The sequence below is a fragment of the Abramis brama genome, assembly GCF_963993115.1.
Source record: "Abramis brama genome assembly, chromosome: 2".
In the NCBI taxonomy this organism is placed as follows: Eukaryota; Metazoa; Chordata; class Actinopteri; order Cypriniformes; family Leuciscidae; genus Abramis; species Abramis brama.
In genome coordinates, this window is record NC_139964.1 from 3636399 (window position 1) to 3661739 (window position 25341).

General features: G+C 40.7%; 1 protein-coding gene across 1 annotated transcript; it reads right to left on the reverse strand.

Moving 5' to 3' along the window:
• Positions 1–1679: 1679 nt before the first annotated feature.
• LOC311077489 (stonustoxin subunit beta-like) lies at positions 1680–25233 on the reverse strand. The gene is made up of 6 exons (XM_084106020.1): positions 25191–25233; positions 22562–22831; positions 22252–22312; positions 5937–5983; positions 5280–5856; positions 1680–4811 (listed from the first exon to the last, which is right to left on the reverse strand). The coding sequence occupies exons 2-6, from the start codon at positions 22812–22814 to the stop codon at positions 4787–4789; spliced, it is 963 nt and encodes a 320-aa protein (XP_083962146.1). The 5' UTR covers positions 22815–22831; positions 25191–25233; the 3' UTR covers positions 1680–4786.
• Positions 25234–25341: the final 108 nt, after the last annotated feature.

Genomic DNA, 25341 nt, shown 5'->3' on the forward strand with positions numbered 1-25341 from the left:
AAACGGGGTGGAGTTGAACCTCTGCAACCTGGAGAGGGGGCGGGGTATGAAGTGTCTCAATTGTATTTAAAGAGACCGCACCAAAACGAGTTGCTCTCAGACGCACATCAGAAAAGGGGTAGAAAAGGGTCCTGTGGAGCTATAATAATGAGGAATTCAGACCCAAGCATTGCAGTTCCGCTTTATATAGACTACAAATGTATGATTTATATGTAAAAAGGAACGATTTAAAAGCATGATATGTCTCCTTTAAGTTATCAAAGAAATACAGCCTTAAGACCTTTGGTGAAAAGATTGGCAGTTCTGTATTTCATTGTCTTGATGATGGCGGGGACTTCCAAATATGTGAACGAACCAAAGTTATTCATGATTGCAATTCTTTTTGGTATTAATGATTATTCCTTCAAGTGGAAGATTATTGACAATTTTCTGAAATACAAGGTTTAAGAGTACCACAAAAGGCAGACTTATAATACAAAGGGGAGATCTATTATTGTTATAATAGAATACGAATTTGTATAGACTGATCACCTAACTCTTGAGGACACTACTAAAGGATAGGCTATTTAGTTACCGTAAGATTATCTATATATCCTAGGCAGGATGTAGGGTAATTGGGAACGGTATTAATCGTGATAATCCATCGCACCCTACGCAGATTCATTGCACGCAGAGGAACTCCCCATGGACTCTATTCTGACCGGGGAACAAACTTCAAGGGAGGAGAAAGGGAACTATCAGAAGAATTTGCGGCCATGCAATGCGGCCCAACATGTAACTGAGGAAGTGCTTAGTACAGTGCTTACAGAGATTGAAGGCATGTTAAACTCCAAACCCCTGGGCTACGTGTCATCGGACGTAGCAGATGTTGACCCCATCACTCCAAACAGCCTGTTATTGGGGCGGCCAGACTCTGATTTACCCCAAATTGTATACCCTGAGTCCGAATTACTTAACATAAAACCCTGGAGACATAGCCAGGTCCTTGCCGACCATTTTTGGGCCCACTTCATCAAGAGATACTTGCCTGAACTGCAAAGTCGTAAAAGTGGATGACTGAGACTGGCAAAGATCTAAAGACTGGGACAGTAATGATGGTAGTGGATCACCAATTGCCTCGAGCCCTCTGGCCAGTGGGTAAGGTCTAAGCCACGGTACCCGGGGCTGATGGGAAAATCAGAACTGCTGAAGTACAAGTGCAGGGTCGGAAATACATCCGACCAGTGAGTAAACTTATCTGTTTGCCACCACTACCTGATGATAACAAAGACTCATAAGCCTTTTCTAAAGTAGAATTTACAACGTAAATTGGGGCGGCTGTTGAAAAGGCTCACTAAGTTAATTCTTATTGGTGGGTTGTGTATTATTGACAGCCGTAACTTAGTCCCGCCCCCCAGAGTTTGACGCAACTGGTTATGTTTCGCTTGAAAGCTGTGGAGGGCTCGTGTGTATTCAAGCCATAGATGAGTGTGCATAACTTTGAAAGTAAGTTTAATTTCCACATATACCGTCTTTAATCTTGTGTATATTGCTATTTGTTGTATTATGTGTTGAAATGTTCTGATGTTGAGTGTTTTGGATTTCCATGAAGCTAATGTTAGTGGTATGACTGTGTGCATTATCTTTGCATATGTGAAATAACGATAACGACTCATATTTTCCATATGTTTACTTTAGTGTTTACACTTTACAGATGTTATTAAGCCATATTTATGTGGATTGTGAAGATTACACTCGATTGAGATATGGTTAAAAGACGATAGTCACGTGTATATAGTCAATTGTTTACATTTATAGCCATGTATCCTCACGCATTTATTCTTTTTGAGTAAAATGTTTATCATTTATTACTGTTGTAACGACTGATACCAAATCAGACACAATTATTTGGTACATGTACCATAAAAACCTTCAAACTTCACTCTGGGATGTGGTCCCATCCCCCAAACAGGGCAAGAAGGTCTTCTCGTTACCATGGCCACGATCAGATAAGTTAGTTTTATGACCCGTAGCAATGTGAATAGGGTCCTGCTACAAAACCTACAGATGTTAGAACAGACTCTCCTGCATTCATTTATCGATGAACTGATTAACATGAAATTAACATGCATTCCAAAACATTTTGTGAATGATTTACTGTCTTGGGTTGTGTCTTGTAATACTATGTAACGCTCAGCCTAGATTATAGATGATGATACACAAAAACTTTACGGCCTTGACCCTTCTTTAAAGTTATGTTTGAATGGTTTATCAAAAAGAACTCTTGGATAACAACTCGGTTTAAACCCAAAGTGTTTTTACAAAAAAAACAACAACCAAGCTGTACAAAGGAATATATATATATACACATCTCATATAAAGAAAAACAAGAAACAAATTGTAATATAAGCAGATAAATTGTCCGTATTAGTCCCGTACAATGTACTGTGTGTGTGTGTGTGTGTGTGTGTGTAGTTGAATCGGCCTCACCGGCTGATTCCTTTAAGTCCGGGAGCTCGATGTGAAGCAACGCTGTACTGTAACGAAATTCCAAAGGCAAAAAATCCAACCAAGTACTGATAATTCCACAATGATTTCCAGTCACAGTCTTGAACAGCTTGATAGATGAGATAATCCAGCGATCGATCGCGAATCTCTTTGAGCATTGAACAGTAGCTACTGTACGCCGTTTTTTTCCGCTCCTTTAAACGGAAGTCAAGTGATACAGCTGATTCAACTGACGTCAAGGGGATTCCCTGGAGCTACGCAACAGAAATCTTGCGTGAGTAAAGCGGGAACTCAACCACATGTCCGGGCAATCAACATAGGTAGAATAATTATAACATAGCAGCAGTCTTATTTGCTTAATTTGAATAATACACTGCAATATAAATATTCATCCCTTATGTGGCCGCGCCAAGGGAACCAGGGAATAAGCAGCTTGATCTGGTGAAGGGGGTCTGTGGATTAGACGTTCCAATGGTCCCAGAATTTGCCTACCGAGCATGAGTTCAGAAGGTGTCTTTCCAGTGGTCTCTTGCTGTGCGGTGTTAATCGCATAGTGGAATTCTGGCATCCACTGGTCCCAGGTCTGGTGTTGTTGATCCACATAGGCAGCAATCATAGTCTTTATTGTCCGGTTGATTCTTTCAGTTAGATTTGACTGTGGATGATAACTTGTTGTGAGTTTCTGAACACAACCCCATGTTTTACACAGATCGCCCAGAATGCTGGAGGTGAATTGGGGACCCCTATCGGACACCAGATATTTGGGTACTCCCCACCGTGTAAATATCTCCTCCCGGAGGATTTTCACAATTTTCTGGGTTTTACGGTCTCTCACCGGGAACATTTCCACCCACTTAGTGAAATAATCCACAATGACAAGGAGGTACGTGTTCTGTCTTTTGCTGCTGGGGAAGGGTCCCATTAGGTCCACCCCTAACATGTGTCCAGGTTCTGTGATCTGTGTACTCTGCATAAATCCAGAAGGTTTGGTATTGCTGGGCTTATATTGCTGTCATATTTCACAGCTTTTGACGTATTGGCACACGTCCTTCCTGATGGACGGCCACCATGCCACGTCTAGGTTTTTAACTGTCCAAGATGGCCTCCAAGTGGATTATCGTGGTAATAATGCATGAAGTCAGAGGTTAATGATTGAGGTACCACCAGCTGATACTTCTCTCCCTTATTTTTTATAGGGACTTTGTGGTACCACACCCCTTGGAGGTCTTCAAAGGTGATGGGTTGATCTTTGATTGATCAAGGTTTGATGCTAGACTGCAGGTCAGTGATGGTATTGTCCAACTGCTGAGCTTTAGTAATTTCTTCCAGAGAGTGAGGTAATGTAGATGCATGGTGTGAAGATATGGATAGGCAAGGGGCAGCATCTACAGCAGGCATCTCCTCGACCTCCCTGACAAAGCATCAGGTCCCCTGTTGAGGCAACCTTTCCTGTGATGGACCTGAAAGTTGAACTGTTGCAGGCGGAGTGTCCAGCGGGTTAGGCGTGAGGAGGTTTTAGGGCACTTGAACGCCCATGCGAGTGCTGCGTGGTCTGTGAAGACATTGAAGGGTCTTCCCTCCAGGTAATGTCTTTACTTTTCAACAGCCCAAACCACTGCAAGACATTCCTTTTCAGAAGTGCTGTAATTTTTCTCTGCTCCAGTTAAGGTCCTTGATGCATACGCCACCACCTTTTCTCCCTCCTCTGATTGTTGAGTTAGGATGGCACCCAATCCTACCTTACTTGCGTCCGTGTGAACCTGGAAGTCTTGGTTAATGTCTGGTTGTATTAACACCGGTGAGTTTTGTAAAGCTTTTTTAAGTGCATCCATACTAGATTGACACTGGAGTCCACTCCCACTTAACTCCTTTCTTTTTGAGGTGGTTCAATGGAGCAGCAATGTCAGCGAAGTGGGAAATAAACTTATGATACCACCCTGCCAGTCCCAGAAATCGTTGCAAGGCTTTGAGATCTTGCGGTGGGGGGAACTCCGCCACGGCTCTGGTCTTCTCTCGGTCAATCTCCACTCCCCTCTCAGAGACTATATGGCCGAGGAATTTGAGCTGTCGCTTGAAGAAATGGCATTTCTTCATGTTCAGCGTCAGGTTGGCTTGGGTAAGTCTATGGAGAACCAGGTTGAAATGTTGAATGTGTTGTTCTATTGACTTTGAATAGATGATGATGTCGTCAATATAAACAAAACAAATTTTCCCCCTCAAATCAGACAGAACTCTCTCCATCAAACGCTGGAAGGTAGCAGCGGCATTTCTGAGCCCATACGGCATCGAGAGACCTCCTTCACAGAGACCTCACAACTCTGAAACTGAAGGAAAAAATAGATTTAGCTCAAAACTACTCTAATTCATTTCATTTATCTCTTGTAATTCCTTTTATAACTGTTTTAATTTCTCTTGCTTTTATTTTGTGTTTATTTTCTATGCAACGCACTCTGAATTGCCACAGTGTATGAAAACAAATAAATAAACCTGCCTTGCCTAAAAACTAACTAAAAAGAATAATAATTTGTTTATAGTCTCTGCACAGGAGAGACTCTGTGTTCTTTCCAAACAAAAGAATGTATGTATGTATGTATGTATGTATGTATGTATATATATATATATATATTGGTACTGGCCAAAATACAGTATGTTGTAAAATATCAGCATAATGAGTATCAGCAAAAACCCAATATGGTGCATCTCTAGTGTTTAGTGATGTATGAAGAACAGAGGATTGAACTATTATTCAGTCTGGAGAAATCCTTCACTAAGACACAGTATATTTCACTCACCCGGTTGTGTGTGTATCACTGGTGTTTCTCTCAGGACGCTGTTTCATGTCACACAGAGACACTGAGGAGTTATAATAAACCCTAAATCCAGCATAGAGGGGTTCAGTGAATGTGGTGTTGAATGTGTGTAAGTGTGTGAGAGAGTGTGTGTCAGAGACGCTGTAGAAGGACAGAGTGCCGGCCGACACGTCCACATACACTCCTACTCTCTTAGAAGATGAAGAGACGACAGGAATAACAGTGCTGTACTTATTGTGACAGACAGAGAATCCGTTACCAAAGCAGAACAGACTCCAGGATTTGTCATTTAATCCAAACACACAGTCTTCACTCCCTCCTTTCCTGTTGATTCCTTTATACGTCACAGATATTCCAGCATAATATCTGCTCCATTCAGCCTCCCAGTAACAGCGTCCAGTCAGACTCTCTCCACACAGAACCTGAGGAAGAACATCAAATCTCTCTGGATGATCAGGATACGGCTGATGCTCTTTCACACACGTCACTGTCCTGTTCTCATCAGACAGAATGAGACGAGTGTGTGCTGTGTTTGGATCCAGTGTGAGATCACAGGCATCTGAACACAAGAAGAGAAACATTTCACTAAATGACACAAATCAACAATAAATCACTGAATGATTGTGTGTGTAGACCTACATTTGTGTAATCCTGCTGTCATGCTGAACTCTCCACAATGATCCACACTATAAAACACAAACATGATTCACATTAATTTCTAAAGGAAATGTAAGAAAAACACACACACACACACACACACACACACACACACACACACACACACACACACACACACACACACACACACACACACACACACACACAATCTGTTCTGTGACTAGGGTTGCCATCCGTCCCATAAAATACTAGATCATCTCGTATATTTACAGGTAAAATGCGTATCAAATCAATAAGGGTTTGTTGGATTTGACCAGTATTTTACATTAGACTCACACAGTTGAATAGTTAGTTAGTTAGTTAGTTAGTGGGGGTGTCAAAATTTACCGTTTCTACGATGCATCGCGATGCAGACGAGGACGATTCGGTATCGGTTCAGTAATAGACCATAACCGATTATAATGTACTGACGTTTTTCTGACGTCATTTGTGGCGTAGGCCTATGTGCTTTGTCGCGGTAGCATACAATGGCAGAGGGAGGAGAGTGCAAGAAAATTAAAAATGCTCCAACTACTTTAAAGCCAACATCTGGGCACATTTCATTTCGGCTTTTATGAACGACCTGGTAAGCACGACCTGCAGAAGACATGCGCTGTGTACGCTCATGTCACGCACAAATAGAATATGCAGGAGGTAATACCACTAACTTCATAAACCACGTTAGCCGTTTTCACCCCAAGCTGTTATTGCCTGGCAGAGTCTGACTGCTTTAGGGGCCGATCACACCTGACGCGTTTTTTGCAGTGAGAGGCGCCTATTTTCAATTGGTTTCCTATGGCAGTGAGCGTTCTGCGTGCTGTTTATGCGCCTGCTGCGCCTCGCGTTTTACCGCCCGCTGCGCCTCGCGTTTTTGAAGTTGAAAAAAAAGCAACTCCGAGCGGAAAAAGCGCCCGACGTCATTGCGTTTTTTTCCACTGTCCAATCGAATGAAGTGAGAGGCGGGCCTTCCGTTTAGGTGATGAAAACTACAGTTGCTTGAACGCCAGGAGAGTGCGATGATAGAGGATAAACTTGTGGTGCTCTCGCGGGTTACCAGGAGCTTAACGTATTCACGAACCGTAACTACCACAATGTTAACAGAAAGTAAATAAAGGTAATAAAAGGCTGATTTGACGTTTACTTGACTGACAGGACAGCTGTTTCATTGGTTGCCTAGCAACATAAAAAAACGCAGCGCACTGCTCGTTCTGTGTAACGTAAATTGCTGTGCACCTCGCGTTTTCGAACCTGAAAAACGCGTCAGGTGTGATCGGCCCCTTAGAGATGCGTGGATGAGCTCCAACGTCACTCGAATCCACAGCCAAAAATAAATCATCCACCCGCCCCAATAACTCTCTCTGATTTAAGTATCCGCACCCGATGGTCAAATTACAATTATTCTGTGTTGTTACGCGTGATTATAAATGGATGATCGTTACCTTCAACAACGGATTCGGCAACGGTTGATGCGCGCATCTCTAACATAATAACTTACACTGATTAATGAGCGCTGCTTTTAAATGAACATTTCTTTAAAACAAAATGTATTTGACAGATTTTCCTTTTCTTAATGGCATAAACAAGCTTTACTCCCTTGAAACTTGAACTGGAATGTCACTGTTTCTGTCACTGCGACTTCCCTTTTGAAGTCAAATTTAAAATTGAGGATGCGGTGCATCGCGATATCGAATTGAACTGAATCAATGACATGATAATCGTAATCGAACTGAACCGTGAGACCAGTGTAGGTTCACACCCCTATTAGGGCTGGGCGATTTAAATCGCGCTATTGTTATGCGCATCTCGTCAGTAAAGCCGGTTCCTTGATTAGTAGTAAATCACCATCACCTGCTTTCAGATGGAGCGGCATTTACTACAAAGAGCCGTAGTTAACTGACAAGCTGAGCCATATCGCATCAATATCTCGGACGTATCGCCAGCGATATTTAATGCGATATGGCTCAGCTTGTCAGTTAACTACGGCTCTTTGTACACAGCAAACACTCCTGTGTTAAATTAACACTCCTGGGAGTGTATGAGTCCACACTCAAGAGTGTTTAAGTTAATGAGATAATTAAGTGATTAATTTAGTGATGATTGAACATTATTGAAGACACCTGATGTTAACAAGCAGAATCACTGAAGGAGAAAATCTCAAATTGTAAGTTACCGTTATGGCGATGATTGTTTGCTTTAGTTGGACTCTTGACCCATATATTATTAACTTTAGATTTTGTTTGGCTGCTGTATCTGGCTTATAATCGCCAGTTGAACAAAGAAAAAAGTGATCTGATGGTGTTGGTTATATTATGACAATCATCATTTGAACTTGATCACTGAACTCATTAAAATCCTTCTTTCTGACTTCGATGTATGTTGTTGGTTACAGCATAACTGTGAATCTGCATAAATGCCCAGAATTTTTTATATAATATAAAGGATTTCTTAAAAGTTGTTTAAAAAAAAAATCATTCTTTTAGGCACACACAGACGTCAAGATTCAGCCTATGCATCTCAACAATGGTGACGAGCAGAATATTCAATTAGGAAAAGTAAATTACATAGACAATTCAGATCATAATTTATTCATACCGCAATGCATGATGGGAGCCATTAATGAGTTGTGATTGGTGGCAGCCACTGCAATATGCTTTATTATTGTCACCATTGTTGAGATTCACAGGCTGATTATTGATGTCTGTGTTTTAAATGAATTTATCTGAATGTCTTTTGATCAGAACAATGTTTATTAAATATTTTGAATTATAAGTAAAGTACTGATAATCATAGGCTGAAGAATCACAAAACTGCTGCTAACAAGTTAAATCAAACTATCTCAATAAGTTTCCTTTTTCAGATCACAGCATGATTATGTCAAAACATAACCAACACTATAAGAAAACATTTTACTTTGTTTGTTTAACTGTTATAAATCAATAACAGCAGACAAACAACAGTAAATATTAAGGTAAACATATAATGGTCTAGAGCCCAACTAAAGCAAACACCCATCACCTTAATGGTAACTTACAATTTGTGATTTTCTCCTTCAGTGATTCTGCTTGTTAACATCAGGTGTCTTCAATAATGCTCAATCATCACTCAATTAACCCTCTGGGGTCTGAGGGGTTTTTGGGGTCCTTGAGATGTTCTGACATGCCCTGACATTTGTGCTTTTTTCAGTTGCTTATAAACATATTAATGGCAAAGGTGTAAATTCACTCTATTTAGCACAAACAGGGCTACCATAATATGTGAACAACTTGGATGTACATGTTTGTATTTTTGAGAGAATAATGTTTATGCATGTTTTTTTTAAAAACTAAAAACTAAAGTTTCTGAAATAAGGCCACAAAACACATAGTAAATATGTGTCAATAAGACTTTTGACTAATGGATGTCGTTGCCATGTGTTTTTTCTTAAAAAGTATGTGAAAATTATCCTGCCTAATCATTCACATAACACAATACATTGATTTAAATTTTACAAAACACTTTCTGTCTGGAAAGTCAGTATGCGGAGTGGGCGTCAACGATCATGCATATTTAGTGGTTTGCACCTGGAGACAATGGGGCCGCATACTTAATGAGGCATTCATTCAGGTGTGTCACAAGAAAGAATGCAGGAGCAACAGTTGGAAGCATCTAGTATTGGCCTATAATATGAAAAGGAAAACATGTCTAGTAATTGTGCAGTTAATTCTCATACTGTATTTTCAGTTTTGGAATATTTATCCTCTCCCCAAATTTGTCACTAATAAAACAAAATAAAATATTATTTTAAAGAAAAGGCTTATATTTACCTTTTATTAGTTTGTTTACATCTACCTTGTATTTTTTTATTTTATTAAAAAGGTTACAATTACAACAACAATTCAAGTGTAATATTTATTTGTAAAAACTAAAGTATACATTTATCATACATATTTCAAAGTTAAGGATTCATTACTTGAATATAGCCTAGGCTACATTGGAATAAACACTATAACATATTATTTGATTACTTTATTTTTGACAAAACATACTATATTTAACATATGAGCAAAAATTGTCAAACAAAAGCTTATTTGAGGTGGCAGATATTTTACAGTGAAAATGTATAATCTATTCAAAACTAATCAATGAAATGTTGTCTTGTCTGTAACATAGTAACTTTTGTTTTTATAATAAGAAATATAAATGTTAATTTGCAGTTTAATACGTTGCTTATACAAATGCATTTTATTTCAACATATTTCACTCGATTTTTACTCAGTAGCCTATAGCAATACAGTTTGCTAAAAGCGAAACATTCACAGACAGAAACGATTCAAATTTAAACCGTCTTTTGCCAGTTGTGGTAAACAGTGGCATCTCTGCCGTTCATTCATTCATTCATGCACAGAAACGCGACGCACTTGAGAATGAAAAAAAAAAACTTACTACATTATTCCATAGCCTCGGATCTGTTGCTCCTCGTACATCTAAGGTAAATTTACCATTATAGTATTATTCCTCACAGCGCTGCGAAGACTGTGTAAACAAGTACAATGATCTGATGTGTTTTCTCGAGCTGATATGGGGGCGTTCACAGTTTGCAGGATTGCTTGAGTCATTTGCGTTTGAATAGCGCGCGTTTGAATTAGAATGAGATCTAATTAGCTCGACTGGAATCGCTCTCTTTTAATACAGATTTCACAAGCTGAGAATATTTGTTTTTTATATATATTACTTCATTTAAAAGGAGAGAATTCAAGCTTCATGCCTGTGTGTCTGTATGCCTGTTTGACTGAGTATTCGCTGAGTTATGGTTCATTTTCGGACGCGTTTCAGAATGGACTACACTGACAGAGAGAAGGCAGAACTCGCATCATGCTTATTTTTCTTTATTTGGCGAAAAGCACAACACTTTGTTTTTATTGTGAGTGTACACAAAAATAATACACACTTAACAAGATAGAGTGATGTATAACACAAGCATATAAGATAAAAATTAAATTTTTTTTTTTTTTTTTTTTTTTCACTCATACGGAAAAAAACGAGCCTATCGCGCCGGCGCGATAGCCGACCTCAGGGGGTTAATCACTTAATTATCTCATCAGCCCTAAATGCCGCTCCATCTGAAAGCAGGTGATGGCGATTTACTACTAATCAAGGAACCGGCTTTACTGACGAGATGCGCATAACAATATCGCGATTTAAATCGCCCAGCCCTACTATTAGTTAGTAGTACTTTATTGTTCAGCCTTAGCTGAAAATTGGTCTTTGGTCTCGCCATACAATCACAAAACAATTAACAATACACAATATACATCAAAATTAAAATATTCACATTTCCTTCCTCTTATTCAAAAGACTTACTGCATTTGGTACAAAAGTTTGTTTATATATTGCTTTAATCGCTTTTGGTGTTCTGTAGCGAACACCAAAAACATGATAATTCAAATTAATTCAAAAACATGATTCAAAAACATGATTCAAGGGGTGTGTTGTGTCTCTTGCTATAGTCAAAGCTTTTCTCTGAACAGCAATTTGATATACCTGTGCGACTGATTTTTGCTTAGATCCTATCATTTTTCCTACTACTCTTGTAATTCTGTCTAATTTGACTTTATTCACAGATGTAACTCGTCCAAACCACACAGTTATATTATACCCTAAAACACTCTCAATTAAACTTCTATAAACTCTTTGCAGAACATCCTGACTTACAGAAAATTCTCTCAATTTCCTTAGCAAGAATAGCCTTTGATTTGCTTTCTTACAAATAAGATTCACATTATTTGTAGAAAGCTTTTGTAGAAAGCTTTTGTAACATTAAACACTACCGTTCAAAAGTTTGGGGTCAGTAAGAATTTAAATTTTATTTTTTGGGGGAAAGAAATAAAATAAATAAATACTTTTATTCATCAAGGATGAATTAAATTGATCAAAAGTTACAGTAAAGACATTTATTATGTTACAAAATATTCTATTTCAAATAAATGCTGTTCTTTTGAACTTTCTATTCATCAAAGAATCATGAAAAAAAATTGTACACAATTGTTTTCAACATTGATAATAATAATTAATGTTATACTGGTAACGGTTGAATCCCAAACCCTCAAGCTAGAGTGAGTTTGGCGTCTCCTTTAGGGACCCCCAGGCTGGGAAACACTGGCTTAAAACACCAACATATCCTGGAGAGTTCTTTATAAATAGGCCTAAATAAAACAATCAAATGTAAAATAATATAAAATGTGTTCTGTTTTTCATTCGATTGCTTCCTGTATAGGCACCATTGCGCGCAATATGAGGCAATATGTTAATATAATAATTTCTTAATTCCGCGCTTTCTTAATTAAAAACATTTTCTTAAAAAAGTGAATTGCTGTTTCAGTTTAATATTTAAACGTATAATTTCACTGTTTCCATCATTTCATTTACATTTATTCATTTAGCAGACGCTTTTATCCAAAGCGACTTACAAATGAGAACAATAGAAGCAGTGAAACTAACAGTAGGACAACAATATGCAAGTGCTATGACCCTTCTCAGTTTAATCTAACGCAGTACATGTTAATTGTTTTTTTTTCATATTTCAATATTAAAAATGTTATATTTAAAACATTAATCTCATAACATTATTATGCAATTGTAATTGCAGTGTAAATGCATCCATGGCTCCTCTGCATCTTGTGCTACGAGAACTCATGAGAACCATTGTAAACGTCTGCTCTGCTCATCCAGCACGAGTTGCAGTCGCACACAGTGCAGCATGCATCACAGTTCACTGATCGCGTGATGATGGCGGAGGATTTGTTGTGCACAGAGCCTAAAACGTCTGATAAATGTCTTATCTTGTAGAATGCGCTCAGCACTGCCGCTACGGAGTATGTGCGATCGCGAATCCCAAAGTGAAAGTAAAACGTCTCGGTTACATATGTAACCCTCGTTCACTGAGAGAGGGAATGGAGACGTCTCGTCGTGACCGACGATTTTGGGATCTCGCTCAGAGGACCGATCTACTTTGAGTGTAACTAAACGAGTCAATTTCACATTGGCATGCAATCATTGCATTCAGCTGCTCTGCCTCGTCAGCGCGGGTATAAATGAGCAGCTGGTGCGTGATGCAATCAGTTTTTCGCTGAGGAGTTGAGCCGAGTTGGCGACCCAGGCCCCAGCGACGGTACAGCGCCCGTGGCGACGAGACGAGACGTCTCCGTTCCCTCTCTCAGGGAACGAGGGTTACATATGTAACCGAGACGTTCCCTATCGTTCGGTCACTCTCGACATCTCATCGTGACTGACGATTTTGGGATCCCTACCAAAGCGCCACAGGCGTTGCCTGCTTCCAGCACCCTGGGCAAGCCTCCTATACCCTCTTACTCTTCTTGGCGATGAGACAGGGCTTACCCAGAGAGTATCCATCACTACTGTTCCGAATAACCCCTTTATAGTGACAAATATTGGATAACGCTGGGAAAGCGTGCCTCCCTTCTTTTACAAAGGAGGGACGCTGCGGAATCCACATCCTACTAGAGGTCTAGTGGAAGATACCGTATGGACTAACCTTTTGATGGCTGTGCAATACCCTGAGTGGTTCTCACCATCCGAAGGATGACAACACAGGCAGGGACAGCAGGGTGGACTCTGCCAGGGGAGACACGGGCTTCATTAAGAGCTTGCCGTGGAACACGCATATGGAAACCTGCTGAAGGTCGCACATATGGGCATCCAGGCCTAGAGCTGGCTCTCGAGGATACATCAGTCGTAGACCTGGCACCGGACACTCCGCAACGTCCGGACGCCATAGGGATGATCGGAGGAATCACAGGGTCTGCTAAGAGGACTCTCTGGAGATTTCTAGCGCACTTGTGGGCACAGCAAGCCAACACTAACCGGGGGCCCCCTCGTGTCTCTGACCGTTTGAGGCGAGAACACGGGAGGCGACCGGCTCCACACGAAGGCTATAAAACCTAGTGAACGTGTTGGGTGTTGCCCAGCCCGCAGCTCTACAGATGTCTGTCAGCGAGGCACCCTGTGCCAGAGCCCAGGAGGATGCAACACTTCTGGTAGAGTGAGCTCGCAACCTGAGAGGACAGGGCACACCTTGTGCTTGGTAAGCCAAGCAGATGGCATCCACTATCCAGTGGGCCATCCTCTGCTTGGAGACAGCCTTCCCCTTCTGCTGGCCTCCGAAACAGACAAAGAGCTGGTCTGAGGTCCTAAAGCTTTGTGTCCGTTCTATGTACACTCTGAGTGCTCGGACGGGACAAAGCAAAGCTTCGGGCTGGGTCTGCCTCCTCAGCGCTTGCACCTTGGGCACATATCCAGGCCGGAGTCTCAATACCACGTTGGTGTCACCCGCCCGAATTCCAAGGAACGATTCATCGACCGAAAATGCTTGCAGGTCCCCTACGGTCTTGATGGAGGCCAATGACAGCAGAAGCAAAGTCTTCATAGTTAGAAGTTTTAAGTCAACTGACTGCATAGGGTCAAATGGGATGAGCTGAAGTGCTCTTAGTACCAGCGTAAGGTCCCAAGAGGGTATGAAGGGAGGTCGAGGAGGATTTAACCTTCTCGCCCCCCTAAGGAACCTGACGACCAGGTCATGCTTCCCAACCGATTTACCCAGTATGGGGTCATGGTATGCAGATATTACAGCAACATAAACTTTGAGGGTGGAGGGGGACAGCCTCCGCTCCAACCCTTGCTGCAGGAAGGAAAGCACGGCTCTGATCGAACATTTCCGGGGGTCTTCTTGGTGAGAAGAACACCACTCGACGAACAGGTTTCATAAATAGCGAACAGCGCATAAGCTCGTCTCGTAGACGGTGCTCGGGCCGAAGTGATGTTGTTAAGTACCTCTTTGGGTAACATAGCTCGTCGGCTATGGTGTTGAGTGCACCAGGAATGTGAATGGCACGAAGCGACCTCAGATGCTTCTGACTCCAGAGGGGGAGGTGGCGGGTGAGTTGCGACATGTGGCGAGAGCGCAGACCACCTTGATGGTTGATGTACGCAACAGTCGCAGTGTTGTCTGTTTGGACCAGCACGTCTTTCCCCTGTAGGCACCGTTTGAGGCGGCTCAGAGCAAGACGTACTGCTAGCAACTCTAGGCAGCTGACATGCCAATGCAGATGGGGTCCCGTCCAGACCCCTGAGACTGCATGCACCCCAGTCGGTGGCAGAGGCATCTGTGAACACCACTGCATGTCGGGACACTTGTATCAGGGGGACTCCTGCCCGCAGAAACAACGGGTCCGACCACGGGCTGAAGTGTTTGCGACACTCCAGAGTAACTTGGACCCGGTAGGTGCCGCGTTGCCACGCCCACCTCGGAACTCGGCCATGGAGCCAGTGCTGAAGCGGTCTCATATGGAGAAGACCGAGCGGTACTACTGCCGCTGCGGCCGCCATATGCCCAAGGAGCCTCTGAAAATGTTTCAGTTTCAGTTCTGCCCTTGAAAGTGTTCAGTCAGTTCAGCACTGACTGGACACACTCGTCTGTGAGACGTGCTGTATGTGAGACCGAGTTCAAGAAAAGAGATCCTCTGCACTGGCAAGAGTTTGCTCTTCTCCCAGTTGACCTGAAGACCCAGCTGGCTGAGGTGACTGAGCACCAGGTCCCTGTGTTCGCACAACTGAGCTCGAGACTGTGCTAGGATGAGCCAGTCGTCGAGGTAGTTGAGGATGCGAATGCCCTGCTCTCTCAGAGGAACAAGGGACAAGGGAACAAGCCTCCGTGACCTTGGTGAAAACACGAGGCGACAGGGACAGCCCGAAGGGTAGGACCTTGTACTGGTATGCACGACCCTTAAACGCGAAACGCATAAATATTCTGTGTCGCAGGAGGATTGAGACATGGAAGTACGCGTCCTTCAGGTCTATCGCTGCAAACCAATCTTGGGGATGGATGCATTCGAAAATGCGTTTCTGCGTTAGCATTTTGAACAGTAGATTGTGTAAGGCCCGATTCAAAACTCATTAGCCCCGACGAGTATTTACAGGCCGGGGGGGGGGAGAGACACGGTTCCCCCCTTAGTGTGGAGTTAGGGGAAAGTTGCATGGCAACTGCCCGCTCCATGGGGGTTATATGCGCATAACCCTTGGCTGCCCCGCCATCGAGGGTAGTGAGGGGGGAGGGGACCCTAGGACCACTTCTGGCAGTAAAAAGTGCCGTCCATGACCTAGTGATCTCCTCATGCACCTTGGGGAAGAATGGCACCGGGGCAGGACGCTGAGAACCAGCGCGGGCTGCCCCGAGAAACGAATCATCTAACCGAGAGGGTTCGAGACGCGGTGGAGGGTTCCACACGAGCCTGACACTCTCGGCGGCCCGAGATAGCATGGGTCCGACTCGGGCAACACTGCCACACCCGAAGGGGGCAGCGCAGCCGAATCATCATCCCCGGAGAGAGAGGGCTTGCCCTCCGATGCTGCGATCGACATCTGATCGTCAGGCGGGGCGCCGAAGGATACGACTGGTGCAGACCTCAAGGGTGGCCCAGCCCGTTCCTCCGACGGTCCAGCTGGTTGCGGCACAGGGGAGTGAGTGGATCCCGGGGGTGTTGGCCCCGCGGAACCGGTCCTCACTGTCACCCTCAGATCTCCCAAGCTACGGCCCGAAGTAGCCCCCCGAGGAGGGTTAGATCAAGGCAGAGGCGAGGGGGCTCCCATACCTTTGAGGAGTGAGAGCCGTGATCGGAGCTCCGAGATGTTCATGTTCCTGTAGTGAGAACATGACTCATCCACGAACGCTGACATTGCATGCTGAATGCCCAAGCATACAATGCAGCGTCCGTGACCATCACCTGACGTCAGGAAACGACCGCATCCAGAAACGCACGGTGTGTTTGCACAACCGAGTTTTTGTGAAGCTCTTTTAGAGAACTGCTCTCTCGTTTGTGCTGAAGCATGCAGAGAAAACGCCCACTCGCATCACCAACGGGTAAGGGGAATCCTGCGGTGCGCTACCGATACCAGCTGTTAAAACAGCTATTGTTTTTAAATCCTCACTGGATCGGTGAGGGAAGTCGCTGCCGCACCGTATCGCCAACACTTTCAAGAAGAGCAGGAAAAACTCGTTCTCTTACAGCTTTGTAGACCTTCTTTGTTGACCGAAGCTCAACTCCGAAGCGAAAGACTGATTGCATCACGCACCAGCTGCTCATTTATACCTGCGCTGACGAGGCAGAGCAGCTGAATGCAATGATTGCATGCCAATGTGAAATTGGCTCGTTTAGTTACACTCGAAGTAGATCGGTCCTCTGAGCGAGATCCCAAAATATCCCAAAACTCACCGCCTTAAAACAGCAATTTCACAACAATTATAAAGAGTCTGTGCGCTACAGATTATGGTTGCACTTGCACTTATAGTTTTGCAATTAATAAGACTAACAGAAAACTTATTTATTTGTATTATTTATACTGTTTTTATTTCTATGTTCAATTTGTGGAAAGGAGTTCAATCAGGAGGTCACACACAGCCTCAATCAGAAGTTCTGGAAGCTCATAATTCATATACAGTAAAGTCTGAAGAGAATCATGTGAAATCATACAAGAGAAAAGCTAGTCAATTGAGTTTGTGGCAAAACCTCATACAGTGCTTGTATATTGTTGTCTTTCAATGCATATGATAATTCATACTCAAAGTAGAACTGAAATGACATTCATTAGAAGATTATTAGTTAAAACATTTCAAAATGCACCTGCAGACTATTTTTCCAGTCATGAACTTTGTCATTGATCATTTCTATAAAATATTGTGCAAAAATTTCATCTGGTCTCATTCTCGTGAACCCAATCTCGTGTCTCGTCTATTCTTGTGAGATAAGTGTCTCATCACACCGTTTTGAGTGGGTGTGCTGCAAGTTGTTTTTTTTTGTTGTTTTTTTTAAGCCCCTGGAAATCAATTTATAGCGGAAATATCACCTCTTTATGGAAAAGTTTGTTTCTATTGTTGCTGTCAACATTGTTTTCGGGAAGATACATTAAAAACGCAGGTAGCTTCTGTGTACGTCTCTACAATGCATGGCATGATATGTGTCTCACTTGCTGCTTGTACATGATGCACCTTTTGTTTGATTTAATCCCGGATAATTCCAATTGATGATTTAACTTAAATCGTTTGATTAATCAGTATCTAAGAGCAGCATCTTTGGAATATGTGTTATATTTTTAAGCATTTAAATTGTCACTTGTTGCAAATGCAAAATTAAGAAACGTGAATGTGAACTGAATTCGCAGTCGCGTTTCAAACGTATTGATCAATATGCTTGCGTAGACTTCAGTAAAAATGTTCGCTGGTTTCTCTCCTCGTTCTGAGCTGGTGTGTGAGTCTCATCGACAATAAACACAAGCTCTTATCAGCCTCATCCAGCACATTTACATGAAATGTGATTAAAAGTGCTTAATTTCATGTGCTTCCGTGTCAAAGTGTCTGTTATCAGTGGCTTCTGTTCATGTGTGCCAAGCCATTTTAGAAATCCCTACCGGCTGATGTTTTACGGCCATGTCCAGAATAAAGAGTAGTAGGCCTATGTATGGTAAACCTATATACATACAGTTAGGGTAATATTAAAGGACATAAACCGTGATATAAGAATTTGGCCATATTGCCCATCTCTAAATCATTCATTCCCTGCATGACCTGTACAGGCATGTCCACAAAACTAAATAAACAAGGAAATAAAAGTATAAATACTCATTTATTTTAGTTTTTTTTTTTTTTTTTACATTTCTTCATATATTTATTTATGTATTTTGGGTTTTTTTACATTTCTTTGTATATTTATTTATTTATTTATGTAATTATTTATATATTATTAAGTCAGGGTTGGCATTCCATATGAAATGGAGCACGTCACAAATATGAACTGAAACTCAGTGTATTCTTGCTTGCTTGCTTGTGAAATATGTCTATAGAAAGTTTGAAATGTCAAATTTTAAACAAACCTATTCATATTGAAGTCTAATACTCCCTGATTATGTAAACCATATATGAAAGTTGCATTTCTCTCTAAAGGCACATCCACTGCAGAGTCAGTGTCACCAACTTCATCTTTGCAGCCGACACAGACTCGTAAAATAATAATAATAATAAACTTTATTTTATAAAGCGCCTTTAAAAGCAACTTCTCAAAGCGCTGTACACAAACTAAGCAATACAAAGCTCAAGCAATAAAAGTAACATAAACAATCAAATGCTAATTTAAAAAAATATCCGCGCTTTGGACGAATCGGGTGAACCAATGATTCAGTGGACCATTCATAAAGATGGTTCATTCCTGAATGAATCAGCCGTTTGAATGAAACGAATGAATGAATGATCACCCTATCTCAGTTAGCTTGTTTATTTGTCACATGGTTTCTAATTTAATAAGTCATTGTTTTCAGCTGTTAGTTAATTAAAGAACCTAATTAGTTCTCTTTGTTTTCTCCCAGTATAAATCTGCCTGTGTTTCAGTCTTCTGTTGTTGTCGGTTCTCGTTAAGGTTTGTTCTGAGTTTGGTTTAGGTTTTTCTTGTATTAGTAAAGTCTGTTTGAACTGATTATCTTCCTCTTGCCTTCTGCCAGCACCACGCTTAGGAAATGTGACAAATTCAATGACTTAATCATTAAGACATTTACCTGTCTGCCTTGCTGCTGGTTTGCATCTGTAACCCAGTGGGCATTTGATGTCAATTTAACATCAATATGACATCAAATTGATGTCAAAATTACGTCAAGAAATTGGTCAAAAATTAAAGTCAAATTGACGTCAAAGTGTCGATGTCAATTTGATGTCAAGATTTTGACCTCTGCTGATGTCATTTTGCCAAACAAAAAGGTGAAAGGCATGGCCGTACACTTATCACCAGCTTCACTTAAACTAACCAGATTTACTTTATTTAATTTCCAGTTTAATGAAATCATATTTTGTATTTTAAAGTCACCATGATGGTGGTTAGCGTTTGCTTTAGTTGTGCTCTTGACCCTTGACTCTTTAATATAAAAATGTATCTGGCTGCTATAATTGTGTGTTTATAAAGCACAATTGTTGTAGCTAAAAAAAGCCATCAGAAACTGAGATCAGGAGATGTTGGCTGTTTATTGATGATATCATCATGTAACTGCCTGAATCCCTGATTATGTTCAGTGTCTAATGCTTTGATTATATGGGGCTTGTGGTTTAAAAGCGGTTTTATTTATGATAGAAGTAATTTGATTCTACAGCATATCTAGCGGTGTTGTTTATCAAATAATGTACTTGGTTTTTAATAACTATTTAGTGCACAAAAACCTTTCATCTATGGCAGTACTTAGACACACACAGACATCAAGAAACAGCATATGAATCTTAACAATGGTGACAATCAAACAAAATATCCAGATAATCAGATCAACTACAGCTGTATAATGTATTAATGCCGCAATGCATGCTGGGAGATATGGGTGAGTTTTGATTGGTGGTTCCCAGCATGCACTGCAGCATGAAGCATTTCATTGATTGTCACCATTGTTGAGAGTCATACACTGATTCTTGATAGCTAAGTAACAATGTTGAGTTTAATGCATTAAATGTTTTTTAAAATCCTTTATTAATTAAAAAAAACGTTATTCTCATGCTGTTAAATTAAATGGCTTCTATTATAATACAACATTAAAATCAAAAGTCCTATATAACCAAACATTAGACACTGAATAAGATCAGCGATTCAGGAAATTACATGATGATATTGTCATCATCTTCAATAAACCGCCAATATCTCCTGATCTCAGTTTCTGATGGCTTTTTTAGCTACAACAGTTGTGCTTTATAAACACACAGTTATAGCAGCCAGAGAAAATTTAATATAAAAGAGTCAAGGGTCAAGAGCTCAACTAAAGCAAACGCTAACCACCATCATGGTGTCATCAAAATATGTTTAGTATATTTTAAACTATTTAAATATTATATTTATTTAAACCGGAAATTAAATAAAGTAAATATGGTTAGTTTAAGTGAAGCTGGGGATAAGTGTACGGCCATGCATTTCACCTTTTTGCTTGGCAAAATGACATCAGCAGAGGTCAAATCTTGACATCAAATTGACATCGACACTTTGACGTCAATTTGACTTTCATTTTTGACCTATTTCTTGACGTAATTTTGACATCAAGATGCCCTCTGGGAAGCTCTGTATAACTTTCTGTTTTGAACCTCTATTTACTATCATTCCTTGTTTTTTATATTGTTAAATATAACTTACTCATCAACATGTATTAGACATGGTCTTATATTGCCACATTAATCACATTAATCTGACATCGCTAGCTTTTATCTAAATCGACATGAGTAATTAGTGGGTCATTTGCCCTTTCACCTGTGAGACCACACCCACACCCCCAGCAGAGACGTTTATCCGATGCTGAAGATGTGCTCCAGGGAAATTAGTGTTTTTGTAACTAAATATTTGTTATTTCACGAATAATATTAACATTAGAATTTGTTATGTAACAATATGTAAATTGATGTTGATTGTATGTGACGAACTTTATGAAGTTTAGATGCAATTTTCTCAATGTGCGTTGCATGGCTGACGCCATCTTTTCGAATCAAACGCAGATGAATCTCTCATTTCTGTTTGCTTTTGTAGATGCATGTATGTGTAAATGCCCACTGTCGCCAGAGGATATATGTTTTTCCTTGTGTTACAGTAAACAACGGATGAAACGCAGTTCTCCGTGTCCGTCTGTGATTTGAGTGCTGTCGGATGAGAAGCGTTACATATAGTATAGCATTCTCTGTCAGCACTGAGGGCATAACATGTGATAAATGCAGGGAGATAGTCAGGCTGATGGAGAAGATTTCAGAACTAGAGTCACGCATCCAAACTTTAAAGGAACACACCGACTTTTTGGGACTTAAGCTTTTTCACCGTATCCCCCAGAGTTAGATAAGTCCATTCATACCATTTTCATCTCCGTGCGTGCTGTAGCAAATTACAGTTTAGAGATCGTGTGTGATCAGGAGCTTTTGAGAAATACCAGTAAATCAGTCTTAAGCCCTATTCACAGAGACCTCTTAACTCTGAAGCTGAAGGAGAAATAGATTTAGCTCTAAACTAACTAAAATGAAGAATAATGTGTTTATAGTCTCTGCACAGGAGAGACTCTGTGTTGCTTCAAAACAAAGGAAAATATGTGTGTGTTGCTATCGGCCAAAACATGTTGTGAAATATCAGCATATGGAGTATCAGCAAAAACCCAATATGGTGCATCTCTAGTGTTTAGTGATGTATGAAGAACAGAGGATTGAACTATTATTCAGTCTGGAGAAATCCTTCACTAAGACACAGTATATTTCACTCACCCGGCTGTGTGTGTATCACTGGTGTTTCTCTCAGGACGCTGTCTAATGTTCCTCAGAGACACTGAAGAGAAATAATCAATATTAAATCCAGCATAGAGTGAATGTGTTGTTGAGTGTGTGAGTGAGTGTGTGTGTGTGTGTTTGAGTTGTGTGAGTGAGTGTGCATGTGTGTGAGTAAGTGTGGGTTTTTGTGTGAGTGTGTTTGTGAGAATGTGTGTGTGTGTGTGTGTGAGAGAGAGAGAGAGAGAGAGAGAGAGAGAGAGAGAGAGAGAGAGAGAGAGAGAGAGAGAGAGAGAGAGAGAGTGTTTACCTTCCTTGTGTTTGCTCTCTAGCTGTTTGGCCAGATAATTATGTTTCATCTTCCTCAGGATCTCCACTGTGATCTTCACAGCTCCTTCTGGTCCTAAACGTTCCACCATCTTGTCCACTGTGTCTAAGAAATCTGCTTTCATCTCAGACTTTAAAAAGTGTTTTTGAATCTTCAAGTGCCACTTAAAGAGCTTCAGATCTTTTTTTACTAGATCCCTCAGTGACTTCATGAGCAGCTCCTCAACAGACGCCATATTCCTTCACAGATTCACTTCAGCAGAACAAAGAGAAAAAGACAAATTACACTCTAAACACATGAATCATGAAACTAAAGCAATGCTCAAATGAAGCTTTAAGCCGCGATCCCTTCAATTAAAAATGAATGAGGTTTTTACTTTCAACAGGTTTCATTTACTGCCATCTTCTGGTCAAACAGCAGAAGCACATGTCCCATTACAGCAGCTCATCCTGAAATATGTCCTGTATTCTTCAAAGTATTTATTAACTAACCATGTAGATATAAGTGTCACACACACACAAGTGTCTCTCCTGGACTCTATTCTATTCACCTCCACTTGCAATCAGAAACACACAAATGAAGGGCCTCATTATATTTACTTGCGTCCCATACAGTATAAGAAGGAAAAATGGATGCATCAGGATACTACAAACCATGTTGGCCTATTGTTTTCAACATTTTGTTTTAAACATATTGTTTAATCTATTGATATAATCCAAGCACATAGACCTTCATATGGAGGATTGAATAAGATTGAATGTATGCATTAATATGAAAGATTTGGTAACTTGTATCACTGACACTGTTCAACAATTTTACATTTCTTATAAGTGCCGAATAACAGACAGTAAAAAAATTAAGAAAGATACAAACAAACCAATGTTACGCTTAACCTCTTTAGGTTATAAACAAAACCTGCAGGGAACGTTCTCTTGTGTGTGTTACAACAACAGAAAAGTACGGAAACCCTGAAGCGCAAGGGGGAAAAAAACAAAAAAACTATCTCGTTTTTTCGTCATAATAAGGGGACATTCTAATCTGATTTAAACCGCATTTAGCGTTGTTATAATGGTTTCCTATGGTAGGAAAATGCTTAACGTGAAATTAAACGCGTTGCGTTCATATTCTGAACTCATCTGATTTTTTGTAGCCTATAGAGTCAGACCTTATGCGCCAGAGAAACGAGGGCGCCGCCATCTTTAGAATATTGTCTTTTAAAGCCCATGTTGCAGGTTAGAGTACCCAGTAAGCCAATGTATAGAAAAATTTAAATATAAATAGTGCTGCACGATTAATCGTATCGCAATCGCAATCGCGATGTCAAGCCTACGCGATTATATGACGCAAAATGCTGCGATTTTATATTAAATAAATAAATGAATGTAATTAACGCAGCATCTCTTATTTTTTGGCATCCTTTGGCTAGTGTTACATGATCCCCACTCTTATTCATGCAAATGCTTTTAAACCATTCATGCGCGATAAGACAAGAACATCAGTGAATGTCCTCCTGACACACACACACGGCCCACAGATAGACGCGCGCCAGTATCAAGTTCTCTTTCGCGGTAGAACGAACAACACACATGTATGCCAAAATGAACGCGCTGCCTGTGAATGTCCTGACTGTGACACACAGAAAGACTCGCGCTAATATCGTGCGTGCGCACAAAACAGCATGCCAGAATACAGTTCTCTTTCGAGCTTGAACGAACAATAACACACACAATTATGCCAAAATGTATTTTTGTGAGTATCTTCATAACATAAGAGCAGTCTTATGAACGTGAAGAGATGTGACTCGAGAGAGAATGAGGCGCGTGTGAGATCCGCGTCTCTGACAGCAGCGGCTGGTCTTAAAGGGACAGTACACAGTAGCCACTAATTATATCTGTCGCTAAAGTTAATCAAAGAACAAAGGGAACAGAGAAAAACACTCACTGCTCTTGACTAAAGAACTTTTTTCTTTAGGCAGAATATCACTAATCTGTGTGTGCATTTATTTTCCTTGTCCAAGCAAGTTGACTCATGAAACCATTTATTATATCGCATATCGCAATATTGACCTCAATTATCGCAATATGATTTTTTCCCCAAATCGTGCAGCCCTAAATATAAACATATACTTATAAAACGCTATTTAGGCTTCTGGAGTTTTTTTTGTGAGAAAATTTTACTTCCGCATTTGAAAACCGCCAAACCGGAAGTGACGTAACGTAAGGGAGAGCGGTCAAAGTAAACGATAAGAAAGCAATGGATCGCAATGACAGCTTGGAAAGCTCGGGGAATTGTAGCCTAAATGTTTACTCGTATGATATATATATATATATATATATATATATATATATATATATATATATATAATTGATATATATAATGATATCATATAATTATGAGCCTGATATGAAGCCAAGTGAGCAGGACAGGCCAGGGTTAGACAGAACAACGGTGAGTTGTGGTGTGAGGAGAACAGGGCGAGAGAACAGTGTTAGCTTATTGATGTATTCACGTTAGCCGACGATATGTATAACACTACGCTCAGATCACAATACTGAACAGATTATTATCATCATGTATCAGGCAATAGTAAAGCTAGTATTTAGACCCTTACCTGCATGTGTTGTGTGTGTCAGCCATTAGGAGACAGTTTCCAGAGGATGAGGGACTTTATAAAGGCTTTGAATGGACCCATTTGGTGACGATGAATAAAAAAAATTATCACAATCACAACTGTCATACTGTATAAAAACTTTATATGTAGA

What these genes read in the sequence shown, in the direction of transcription:
- LOC311077489 (XM_084106020.1), bottom strand. Translation starts at nt 22,814, where the DNA reads ATGGCGTCTGTTGAGGAGCTGCTCATGAAGTCACTGAGGGATCTAGTA. An exon ending in AGAGAGCAAACACAAGGAAG is followed by an intron (nt 22,313 to 22,561) that starts GTAAACACTCTC and finishes ATTTCTCTTCAG; the next exon opens with TGTCTCTGAGGAACATTAGA. An exon ending in AGTGATACACACACAGCCGG is followed by an intron (nt 5,984 to 22,251) that starts GTGAGTGAAATA and finishes TGTGTTTTATAG; the next exon opens with TGTGGATCATTGTGGAGAGT.